Raw genomic sequence first — 10,895 nt, forward strand, 5'->3', positions numbered from 1 at the left:
AAATTGGTGAGAATGGAAGAAGACAAGAGTGAAAATTGTTGTATTTGTTCAGAAATGTTGCCTTCTGTCCCCCTAACTCAGAGGGCTGTCTACTCACTTGTATAAGTATGTCTGAAACAAACCCCACCTCCCCCAGTGTTACTCTTTCCCCTCCCCTGCCCGGGCTCTGGCTGAGGAATCCCAGGCAGCGTTTAATTGCAGAGTGCAAAAGGCTTTAGTTGGACTAATGAGCTCGGCACCGGAGCTGGGAGAGTTTTTCACGCAGACGACCGCATGGAGCCCCTCGCCGGAGGAGCCCCAGAAAGCCACTGCGTTTCAGGTGCCGGGGAAAGAAGGAGCTCTCAAATCCAGGTACAGACGGCTGCGTGAGAGAGAGTCCTACCAGAGAAGCGAGAGAGAGGTGGAGAAAGAGAGGAGAGCGGGAGAAGGGGAGGGGAGGAGACGGGAAATACGCTGCCAGAGCGACGGGGAGAGGGAGAGACTGGACGCCTGCAGCAGCAAATGAGACAGAACAACGAGAGGGAGAGGTAGAGGGAGAGACAGAGAGACAGAGAGACAGACAGGGAGAGAGGGAGAGAGAAAGAGAGGGAGAGGGAGGTGGAGGGGCCCCGTGTTGGAGAGAGGGCTACAGGGTGAGGAGAAGAAGGACTGGGGAAAAGTTAGAAGTATGAGAGAGACGGTTTGAGGAAATTACGCACGCAAAGATTAAGAGCTACAGGGGAGAAGAAAGGGGGAACAACAGACAGGAAGGAAGGGGAGGGAGAAGTCTTGGTTGGAGTAAAAAAAAAAAAAAAAAAAAGAGCTGAAGAAAAGTTTTCTTGTGGGAAGACGCAGATGAGGAAAACAGCGAGTGAATGACTGGGCTGGAGAGAGCTGGGAGAGGAGGAAACCAGTTGTTTTTTCAGGCGTTCTCTACGCAAGTCTCTGGATTTCGTCGGACATGTACACAGAAGGTTCAACTGGACACCAGCGATTCCTCCAGCACAGCACCGCTCCAGCCCCCTGCCCCCGCCAGCGCTGCATCCACTATGACCAGCTGTACGACTACCACCGGGGGTCCGGGTACCCGCCAGCATCCGCCAGACGGACGGACCACCCACTGCCGGACTGCAGGAGGGAGATCCAGGCCCCTCGGGCTCCAGACGTAGGAGACGTAAGAGCGTTCACGGAGGACGGAGTTCCTGAGAGGAACGGTCACCTCAGCCACCTCAGCCCACAGAGGAGGCCTGTGTTCGCGGGGCCGGGCCCTTACAGCCAGTCACATGACTCGGGCCAAGCGTGCCCTTGTGAACTGAACCCTGCCCAGTGGAACCACCCGCCGGAGCCTGGGGTGAGACACTACTCATCTGTGAGGGAACAGTGTGGCTGTGTGGTGCACAGCGGCGCTATGGTTCACCCCTTCCACTCTGGGATACCACACCCTCTCCCTCATCTGCAGGTCAAAGGTCAGGGCTACAGGCGGCGGAGGACCGTCAGGTACATCTCCATGGATGAGGAGGAAGGCTGTGCATGCACTTCCGAGGACTATCAGGCGGAGCCACACTATCTTCAGTTGCAGCATTTGTACATGCCAAACGGTCACTCCGGAGCGAGGCATGTGTTCTTTGAGGGAGGGGAGCCGAACGATAGCCATCAGGACTCGGGCAGAGTGAAGGGTGGATCAGAGGAGAGTTTTAATAGCTCTCACAAAGGCTTCTTCCCCACCGAGGTCCCGCAAAAGCACTTGAGCAAGAACAGACGGAAGGGATCCTGCGTCCTTCCCTCTGACTCCACCTGTTTGGAAAGCTCCAGACCGGCGACTAACGATGACCACCAGCGCCAAGATATGGGGGTGACAAAGCAGAAGAAGAGGCAGGACTCAGTGAGGGAGCAAATCCGGCAAGTGGTGACAAATCTGGAGGACGTGCTGGGGGGTTTGAAGCAAGTTCACGTTGAGATGAAAGAGGTAGGAGGGTCTGTAATCAGTTGTGTACATTACCTGTCTCATCGTGGAGGTCTGCGACAGATGTCCCCGGCTTCTCACCAGTACTGTGACATTTAAATTGATTATTGCAAAAATGCTTGAATGGGGCGTGCTTGCAGGAGCACGCTGATGGTATTGTTTGTGACTCAGTTGTCCTCACTTACCGAAGCAGCGATTGAGAACAGTTTGCACCAACCTTTTGCAGAGGGCTGCTGTAACTGGCAGCGTTCCGGCCAACACATTACAAAGCTTGGAATTAAGCTGTGGCTTAATTGTTCCTCGCTCTCAGAGCATCCATTTGGTATACGTCTGTAAATGAGCATTGATTCATAGACGAATGCATCCCTGCAAGGACTTGTACTCTTATAAATAAATGATTTGCCAGGTCTGTGGATGGAGAGACGTGGAGGTAAACTTGGGACAGGAAGAAACGAAGCAAAACAAAAACAAAAACCCCCATCTTGATTAGTTTATTTCATTTATATAATTTTTTAGATATATTATTGATTTAGTCCAAGACATTCAAACATTGTCACAATTACAGTCGATCCAGTTTAGGAGTAGTTTAAATTTTAATACAAATGAAAATATGTTATAAGTACAAACATAAGTTGAATATTTTGTCCCGCCCTTATCCAAAAGGAAGATCTTTCATGTTTTATTAATTTTTTACCCCCAAACAGATATTTTCCTGCTTTTACCCGACTTGTCAATGTTAATGCTCATGTTTGTTCAGTTTCAGTTTCATTTTATTTAGAAAAGGACAGTACACATTAATCAACATTACTGTAAATGCGCCAGTTTTAGCCAACTGGCTAATTCGCAACTGTAGTCCTTTTGGCAAGATGTTATAAAACATTACACCTATAACAGAAGCATTAAAAGTAAAACACAATATTTACAACACAATCCAAAATAATAGTATAAACAATAATGCAATACACAATTAACTGATTACATGTGGTCACATGTTTGATTTGTTAATAGCCAGGTCTTGAGTTTTTTTGTAAAGGTGTGGTAGGTAGCACAGTATCTTATATCAGTTGGTATGATGTTCCAAAACTCGGGCTCTGACTGTAGTTGTAGTTTAAAGGGGACATGTTTTGCCCTTTAAAAAAAAAAACGAATTCAATTTCCTGAAGGCTTAACGAAATGTCTGCTCAAAATAGCAAAGTAGTCCAGAACAGAAGCACATTTTACAGTCACATCTTTACATCTCAGCTGATTTCAGTGGGGGGAGGAAACATCTTATCTCCACAGCCCACTTTTCTAGGGTATGACTCTTTTGAAATTGGTGTTACGGCTTTGACCTAGCCACTTCGGAGGGACAGAAAAAATGGAACAATGTTAAGCTAAATGAAGAAAAACATGAGGATGCAGAGGATTGTTACTCTGGTATGTGACATCACAGGACCCTGCAAAACCTGACCCCTTGCTGAATTACATATTTTCAGACTTACAGTTGCAACAACACAGTAATTACATATTTTCTGGACTATAAGCCGCACCTGTATATAAGCCGCATCCGCTCTATTTAAAAAAAAAAAGATATGCAAGCCGCAGATATTTATGTTGTTAGATTAGATATTTACTACATGTACAGAAGGATTTTGAACTGTAAATGATGTACATGTTTGTACCTAAATAGATCCTTTCCTTTAACACGGCAGCAACTTTGCTGATTAAAACGGGACAGAACCAAGAGAAAATAACCGGTATTTATTTATCTATTTATCTGTTTGAAATCTGCTTCTACCTACTTCTATCTGCTAAAGAAGAAGTAGCGTATTCTTCTTTGCATTTATTTTGTCTTAGTTTTTAATTCTAATTCCGGTTAGCACTCCCCCTAGCGGTGGAAGAAAAATCCACAGAAATGCCTTACTATTTTTACTATTCTTACTTAATAACCTTTGTATAAGCCGCATGTTCAAAACCTATGAAAAAAGTAGCGGCTTATAGTCCAGAAAATACGGTATGTGTTTTTTCTCAAGGTTTTTTAGCTCATTGTAACTTCAGACACCTTCATACATGTGTTGAGGCACAATATACACATATATGTTTATAATACACACCCTTTAATATAGAGGTTCTTAACCTGGACTTTGGTGTGCAGTCATGAAAATCAATTTATATGAAAATAAATGACATTTACTGGAAGTTTAGGTTGTTAAAGACATAAGAAAACATCTGAGGAAAAGGTTTAACGTTCGTTGAAGCTGAAATTAGATGGTACCTTAAACTGTGTTGCAGTTTTGTAGTATTTATCCTTTTTATCATCATTCAGGTGGTTGATCAGATCGATCGTCTCACGGCCAATATCGACCTCAGCGAGGAGGCACCGTGCATTGCTCAGGGCTCATCCAAAAATGTTCATGAATCAACTCATTCAGGCGACTTCAGAGTACCGCCGCTGGCCAATCACAAGCCTGTTTCCGTTCAGGCGTCACAAGCCTTCGCTGAAGACCGCATCATCCTCAGAACTAACTCGCCCTCCCCGGTCCACATGGCTTCGGTTGTCAAAACAAACTGTTTCACCCCAACCAGTCTCAATAAAGACATCAACCACGAAAGAGCAGGCGTGAACGGCCACCCGCCCCATCTGTACCCTACGAGAGACTGCAACCACACCGGTCAAGAGCACCGGCCACAAACCCAGGTCATCGTAGCCAACAGCAACCCAAGAACTCAGAAACCGCCACCTTACCCCCAAAATGGCCGCTGCGGAAAGGGTCCGTACCCGCCGCCCAAGCCCGTGAGGACCCCCGCCAACCTTATGAGAGGACTCCAGAGCACCAGCATGGTGTGATGGGGGGGCAGCTGATCCGCCCCAGCACCGTGGGGGCCTGAAACATGAGGCCCTGCTGCAATGAGTGGAGGTCACAGAGGGACCAGGCAGGGGGAAAACTCACAGTAAGATTTTCTTTTCCCTCCTTTTTTACAGTGTTGATATTTCTGTCACCACTCGTAGCTGATGACGCTCGCTCTGTTTACTGGCAGGGCAGGGTTCAAAGTCAGTAAATGAATTGCAGCGTTCCTCGCTGTTGCAGGGAAGATGAATGTGTTTGATGTATGTCTGTGTGTGTGTGTGTTTGATGTATGTGTGAGTGTGTGGAAGGGAAGAGGGCGGGCAGAGCGTCAGCTTTTGTTGATATCACATGATTTCCCAGGGTTCACTACACTGTAAAAAGTGTCTGTCTTGGCTTGAAAAAAAAAAAAAAAAAGTCTGCTCGGTTACACTTGGTTATAATCAGTAAGATGAGAAAGGTAATTATTCTTTAATGAGAAGATTTGGGGAATTTCTGCTCTTTAAAACAGCATTAGCTGCTCGATGTTTTAAAAACATGTGAGCTTTTATTTGAGCTGAAAATCCTCAGCCTCATACTTTTTTGTCTTTTAATCACTTCAGTCTGTTGAATCAGAAGGTGGAAAACACCGCCAACTCAAGATAGGCTTTTTTTGTCATTGTAAATTAGTCATAACATTGAGTGAACTAAGACTTGGAAGGAGTGTTATTGTTTTTTTGGCAAAGGAAGACCTCACAACCACTTGACGTGACAAAATTAAAAGTGTAAATAGACTTACAAAATGATCACAGCTATGATGACTCAGAATTGGCACAATTTACTGTTTTGAGTTAAATGAGGAGGAACTATGCTTTTCTTTTTCCTCTTGCCACAGTGAGATTCATTACCGACTGCAAACTAGAAGCAGACTTAATAACAAGGTGACATCTAGGAAAAAAGTTCTCGTAGCAGAGGAGGAACATGAAACAGCATATACACGCAGTTAAGCAAGCTTCTGATGAGCCCGCCTTTGCAAATGCTAAGGAGACACACAGTGTGTGTGTGTTTTTTCACTTCCCTCTTGTGCATAGTATGTGTTACTGCAATCTATTTTTCTGGCCTCTCCAAGTTGGGTAAGCACAGTCTGGATTTAATCATAAAACCCCCTCAGCCACGTGCCAGAGCAGAGTGAGGCAAACTCATGGTATATTGTGATGTCCATATAAACATAGCTGCCTCTGAGCTAAGCAGTGCTGCACATAACGCTGCAGGGAGACACACGCTTCCAAGGCTGTAGCTGCAGAAATCCAGTCTGGCAGGCAAACAAAATGGTTTGAAAAGGTGCATTTGTTTGAGTTTTTATTTATATGAGCGAATGAGATTCTCTGTGAAAGACTATCCTTTCATTGTCTTTAAAAGCTGCAAGCTATTAGGATTTTAAAGGCCTGACTCATTTGAATTAGTCACCGACAGCACAGGTTCAATGTTAAAATCACTATCCCAAGATATTGCTAAGCAACCCAAGCTTGCACAGCAAGTTCTCGCTCAACCCCTGTGCTTCACAGTTAAAAGAATTAATACATATATGAAGAAGAAAAAATAACATTACTGCCTTGTGATACAAAAAAGAAAATTAATCCATACGAAATTTCCAGAACTTTGTATTAATATATATGTAAACAGTCCTTGATTTATTATTTAATTATATATGTACCTGTAGCTATTAATTCAACGAAAACATACAGTGTTATATTGTTTTTTTTATTATTATTATTATTATTATTATTATTATTATTATTATTATTATTATTATTATTATTATTATTATTATTATTATTATTAATATTATTATTATTATTATTATTATTATTATTATTATTATTGATACCTCATATAATTCATTGCTGACTAAAGATTATTTGCTCATAAGTCAAAGAAAAAGAGACTAATACTGTATACAGAGTTGGTTGTTTCTATATCTATAATGTAAATGTTGAGGCTATGTTAATGTTACAAATGTTGGGAAACGTTAACGTGGTAGTGTGGATAGAGTCTGGCAGAGAACTCTCTCTCCTCGTTGTATGCGGAAGTGTCCTTGAGCAAGACTAGAATACAAGTGAGTTAATGTGAATTAGTAAATGAGAAGCCCAGTGGAAAGCTATTTTATCGTCTTTTTTAATGGGAAAAAAATTAAAAGTGCTCACCACTGAAATGAATCTGCCCAATGTCAGATGGGACTATTGATTCAGTCTATGCAACGTAAACGTGGTTTGCCAGCTTTATTTTTTTTCTCTTAAATTTTAGTTGGACATGACTTTCTTTTCAAGTTCTTTTGACCAAAAAAAAAAAAACACCATCCTCTGAAAATGTTATGTTGTAGCAACACTAGTTGCAAATTGAACCTACTTGTACAATATGCATTAACAATTGAAATGCAGACTGATTAACAGCTTTAAAGGTTTGTAATATCAGCTCAGAAGTGTGCTTCATAAATCCAGTGAAAAGAAACTACTTACAATTCATCATCTGTCATGAGGTTTTGTTTATGTGCATTATGCTGCAGGCTCTTGAGGGAAGAAGTAAGGACACTTTTTGATCGACTGATATATGAGCTTTGAGTTCAGCAGAGCCTTCCTGCATTAACCGTAACCACAACTTTATAGACATTTACATCAAAGCTCACGCTTTGCAAGCGAAGCGACACTGAGTAAGTGTGAGCTCAGATTTAAGCCTCCCCACACTTACCAAAAATGTCCTTTCTCTGAAGGTCTAAAACCCCTGCAAAGACACAGATGGAAAGCAGAGATGCACATACTGTACCTTTTGCTGCTAGTTTGATAAAAATCAAATTTACAGCTATGACTCACAAGCCAGACAGCATGTAGGCTATTACAAGGACACACTCAAGTCCTTCACTTCCAGTACAGTGGGAAGACTGTCAAAAAAGGAAAAAAAAAACCTTGAAAAGAAGCACATTTTGTGCGTGTGTGGTGTTTGATTTATCAGCCGCACTCAGTCCCTAATTTCAAGCTCTCTGAGGTGTTGCTGAGCTCTGAAGTTCTGAATATAAATCATTCATTCTTCTTTCTCTTTTATGATCTGATGTTTCCAGCAGGAACTGACGCCATGGACACGAGCCACTATCAGCTGGTGGAAACGGAGCACGGCCTGAAGGTGGGGATGTTTCCAAAGGGAACACTCCACCTAGATTTGACCAGTCACAGTGTGTCACCTGATCACAGAAGTGGGGAGCAGTGAATGTCAAACCTCTCTCAGAATCTAAGCTGCTGATGTTTATGAACACCGAAAAAGGCATAAAATGCAAACTGTTACTCCTTAACCACCAACTGAAACATAACAGTGTATTTTCATGACAGTATTAATTTATTTTTCCTATTGTTATTATTATTTTTTTAAATTCAAAAGCATTTATTTTTGACATTTTACAGTGGATATTTACGACGGAGTATTAGGGCCAAACAAAAAAACAAAAAAAGGAAATTACGAGAATAAAGTCATAATGTAATGAGAATAAAGTCGTAAAATTACGAGAATAAAGTCATAATATTACGAGAATAAAGTCGTAAAATTACGAGAATAAAGTCATAATATTACGAGAATAAAGTCGTAAAATTACGAGAATAAAGTCATAATATTACGAGAATAAAGTCGTAAAATTACGAGAATAAAGTCATAATATTACGAGAATAAAGTCATAAAATTACGAGAATAAAGTCATAAAATTACGAGAATAAAGTCATAATATTACGAGAATAAAGTCGTAAAATTACGAGAATAAAGTCGTAATATATTATAAATATATAAATATAACTTCACAAGATGCTCAATATTCCTCATTTTAACACAGGGAGAAGAAGCTCTTCCTGTGTGAGTTCTCATGAATTATATTCTCATAATATTACGACTTTATTCTCGCAACATTACGACTTTATTCTCGTAATGTTACGACTTTATTCTCGTAATTTTACGACTTTATTCTCGTAATATTACGACTTTATTCTCATAATATTACGACTTTATTCTATTACGACTTTATTCTCGCAACATTACGACTTTATTCTCGTAATTTTACGACTTTATTCTCATTATATTATGACTTTATTCTCGTAATTTCCAATTTTTTTTTGTCTTAGTTTGGCCCTAATACTCCGTCGTAGGATATTACCTATCATAGCGTGTATTATATTAAGATCTATATCATCTTCTCAAGATATGTTTCATATCAGATGTATTTTCTCTCTGCAATATAAAAAGGTTTATCAGGAACATAAAAAAAGGCAGAGAGGAGTTGAACTCCAAATCCATTAAATCTCTCTCAAACCAAACAGTCTTGGTGTTTTACAGGCGGATCAATGATTGTCGTATGTCTCATGTTTGAATACAAAATAAAGACATAATACTTGCATTTTGTCACACCTGATTGAGAAGTTAATAAAGCATTCTTTGAAGTACTGCGTGCTTGTGGAAGTTGTTGAAAGGCTTCTCTGCCTTATCAGGTGACGGCAGTGTGTGGCCCCTCGTGATTGTTGTGTTCCAGTGGAGCCTGGCCAGCGTCTGCGTCTCTGTTTATTTAAATCTTGTCTAAGAATTTCACCACTCTCTTCTCACAAGCTTCTGTTGCTGTTTGAGCACACGGCCTCCCTAGAAAAAACCATACCAATCCATCTTCCGTATGCATCATTCCTGCCTTTTGTCATTTCTTTGTGGCCTGACAGTAAAGCGACAGATAAAGGATGACAGAAACTTGTTGTTGACTTCCCGGGCCACTTTGTGACTAACTGCCTGTGAGAGTAACTGTGTTAAAGTGATGATTCAGAGGCAGTGTTGTAGAAATTGATTAAGTACTGCAGAATGGTGGGTGAGGTCACATGCTGGAGGACATTAATACTTGTCAACATTCAAAATGAATAATGTTCTGGATCAACAAACATTCGGTCTTAACAGGGTATTATGAGATAACCGATCAACATTACCATAAAGCTGCCTTAGTTGATTATTCTAATTAAGACACTTTTTTTTCGAGTTACTTGGTTTCTGAAATGTTATGTTTGACTAAACAAACAAGGGAAATATCAAGCTAAAAACACTAGTTTGCTTAAATGTCATGGAAATCTAAACTAGGTTCAAACTTTTTTCAATTTGTTGTCCGTCCATCCATCTTCCTTCCTTCCATCCCTCCATCCATCCATCCATCCATCCATCCATCCATCCATGCATCCATCCATCCATCCATCCATCCATCCATCCATCCATCCATCCATCCATCCCATTTCCTTCCTTCCATCCATCCATCCATCCATCCATCCATCCATCCATCTTCCATCCATCCATCCATCCATCTTCCATCCATCCATCCATCCATCCATCCATCCATCAATCCATCTTCCATCCATCCATCCATCCATCCATCCATCCATCCATCCATCCATCCATCAATCCATCTTCCATCCATCCATCCATCCATCCATCCATCTTCCATCCATCCATCCATCCATATATCTGTCCATCCATCCATCCATCCATCCATCTTCCATCCATCCATCCATCCATCCATCCATCTTCCATCCATCCATCCATCCATCCATCCATCCATCCATCCATCCATCCATCCATCCATCCATCAATCCATCTTCCATCCATCCATCCATCCATCCATCCATCTTCCATCCATCCATCCATATATCTGTCCATCCATCCATCCATCCATCCATCTTCCATCCATCCATCCATCCATCCATCCATCCATCTTCCATCCATCCATCCATCCATCCATCCATCCATCCATCCATCCATCTTCCATCCATCCATCCATCCATCTTCCATCCATCCATCCATCCATCCATCCATCCATCCATCAATCCATCTTCCATCCATCCATCCATCCATCCATCCATCCATCCATCCATCCATCCATCCATCAATCCATCTTCCATCCATCCATCCATCCATCCATCCATCTTCCATCCATCCATCCATATATCTGTCCATCCATCCATCCATCCATCCATCTTCCATCCATCCATCCATCCATCCATCCATCTTCCATCCATCCACCCATCCATCCATCCATCCATCTTCCATCCATCCATCCATATATCTGTCCATCCATCCATCCATCCATCCATCTT

General features: G+C 41.7%; 1 protein-coding gene across 2 annotated transcripts; it reads left to right on the forward strand.

The window, feature by feature from the left end:
* Window positions 1-522: 522 nt before the first annotated feature.
* On the forward strand, window positions 523-8,431 carry LOC133451856 (uncharacterized). Of its 2 annotated transcripts, none has more exons than XM_061730997.1 (3): window positions 523-1,945; window positions 4,248-4,873; window positions 7,862-8,431. In XM_061730997.1, the coding sequence occupies exons 1-2, from the start codon at window positions 941-943 to the stop codon at window positions 4,767-4,769; spliced, it is 1,527 nt and encodes a 508-aa protein (XP_061586981.1). In that variant the 5' UTR covers window positions 523-940; the 3' UTR covers window positions 4,770-4,873; window positions 7,862-8,431. The 2 variants fall into 2 exon arrangements, with proteins under 2 accessions (XP_061586981.1, XP_061586980.1); XM_061730996.1 differs by having other exon boundaries at window positions 7,859-8,430.
* The last annotated feature ends 2,464 nt before the right edge of the window (window positions 8,432-10,895 follow it).

Source organism: Cololabis saira, chromosome 10 (assembly GCF_033807715.1).
Source record: "Cololabis saira isolate AMF1-May2022 chromosome 10, fColSai1.1, whole genome shotgun sequence".
NCBI lineage: Eukaryota > Metazoa > Chordata > Actinopteri > Beloniformes > Belonidae > Cololabis > Cololabis saira.